At 63.6% G+C, this 1451-nt stretch overlaps 1 protein-coding gene across 1 annotated transcript in view; it reads right to left on the minus strand.

Annotated features, from left to right (window-relative positions):
* Positions 1–62: 62 nt before the first annotated feature.
* LOC104083188 (SHC-transforming protein 1-like) overlaps positions 63–1451 on the minus strand; it is a gene marked incomplete at both ends in the record, with an annotated part of 1668 nt that continues 279 nt past the window's right edge. The window contains 5 exons of the mRNA XM_009586590.1: positions 63–123; positions 331–499; positions 615–741; positions 927–978; positions 1103–1156. Coding sequence (XP_009584885.1) covers positions 63–123; positions 331–499; positions 615–741; positions 927–978; positions 1103–1156 — 463 coding nt within the window. The remainder of the gene's footprint in view (positions 124–330; positions 500–614; positions 742–926; positions 979–1102; positions 1157–1451) is intronic.

The following is a 1451-nucleotide window of genomic DNA, read 5'->3' on the forward strand; positions in this document are numbered from 1 at the left end:
CGCTGTCAGAGCACCTGGGGTCCAGGAAAGCAGACGGGGACCGGCCACGTCCGTCACGTTACCTTGGGCAGGAGCGTGCTGCTTCCGGGGGTCGTACTCCCCGCCGGACGCCTGGCCGACGGGCTGCGGGGAGAGGCGGGTGGTGAGCCCCGATGCGCTCCCCATCCCTTCCCGCTCCCCGCACCCTGGGCTGTTAGAGATGCCGGGGAGACATGTGCCACGGCTCTCATGGTGGAATAACCCTGAGCAAAGAGCCCACGGCCTGGTTGGGGTCCCTGCATCTCCCTTGTAATGTGGAGCCTCCCCATGAGGACGTGCCCAGAGCCTTACCAGCGTGGCCCCCAAGTGATTGGGGGTCTGAGCAGCCCCTTCCCGTAGCCGCATGTCCACGACCCCCCCGATGGGAGGCTCCTTGCCGGGGAAGTCGTTGTAGTACTGGTGATCAGGGGCCGGTTCCTCCTCTTCCTCATCCCAGGCAGAGCCATCAAACCCCGCCATCCTGGGAGGACACGGCACAGATGAGCAGCTGACAGCAGCCAGGGCTGCATCCCCTCTCCAAAACCAAGCTCAGACACCCTCCCACCTTCCTCCTTCCCACACAGCCCTGCTCTTACCTGTCGTGAGGTGTCACCAGCTTCGGGGGGTTCTTCAGGTACTGCTTGAACCGCAGCTCGAAGGCCTGCCCGATGGTGCTGATCACATCCTGCGCCAAGCCCTCGGGGCATTCCAGGATATGGCAGGCTGGGGAGGGAATGGTGGGACGGGAGTGTGGAACCCCAGCATTGAGTTCTCCACCCCTTAAGCCTGCCCCTCTGCACCCCAGAGCTTCCTTACGGGGGACCCAGCCCCTCCCCGCCACACTGAGCTGCGCCTAAACATCCACGAAATGGGGCTCTGGCATTTAGGACCCTCGGCGGCAGCCTCACCTCTCTGATTGACGGGGTCTTTGGCAACATAGGCAACATACTCGGCTGTGTCCTGTGGGCGAGAGACCAGCAGTGAGATGAGAGAGGGGTGCCCGAGACTTCGGGGAGAGGGCAGGAGAGGCACTGATCCCTAGCACGGGGTAGGGCACGCACGGATGGGGACCCCGTGTACTCACCGGGTCTCCCCCAGAAGCGAAGGAGATGGACTGCATGTGGTGGTTGGCAATGATCTGCAAGGCAGAGAGTTTGTTGGATGCCACGAGCTCCTCGGCACCCAGCCAAAGGCAGCACCTCCTGCTTGCCACGCTCCTCCCGGGGCTGGCCCGGCACGGGGGCTTACAAGCCTCCGGAGCCCTGGTTATGAGCCACATGCCACCAGGAAAAGGGCTGGGACACCAACAGGGCCACCGAGAGTGGGGTCAAAATCAGGAGACCCAGCCCCAGCGCAGAGGACTTGGGTCTCGCAGTCTCCAGGACAGATCCTGCAAAGCATGTGGGGTATCACCCCGACCTCTTCACCCCCGG

This window comes from Fulmarus glacialis, unplaced genomic scaffold (assembly GCF_000690835.1).
Source record: "Fulmarus glacialis isolate BGI_N327 unplaced genomic scaffold, ASM69083v1 scaffold21401, whole genome shotgun sequence".
NCBI lineage: Eukaryota > Metazoa > Chordata > Aves > Procellariiformes > Procellariidae > Fulmarus > Fulmarus glacialis.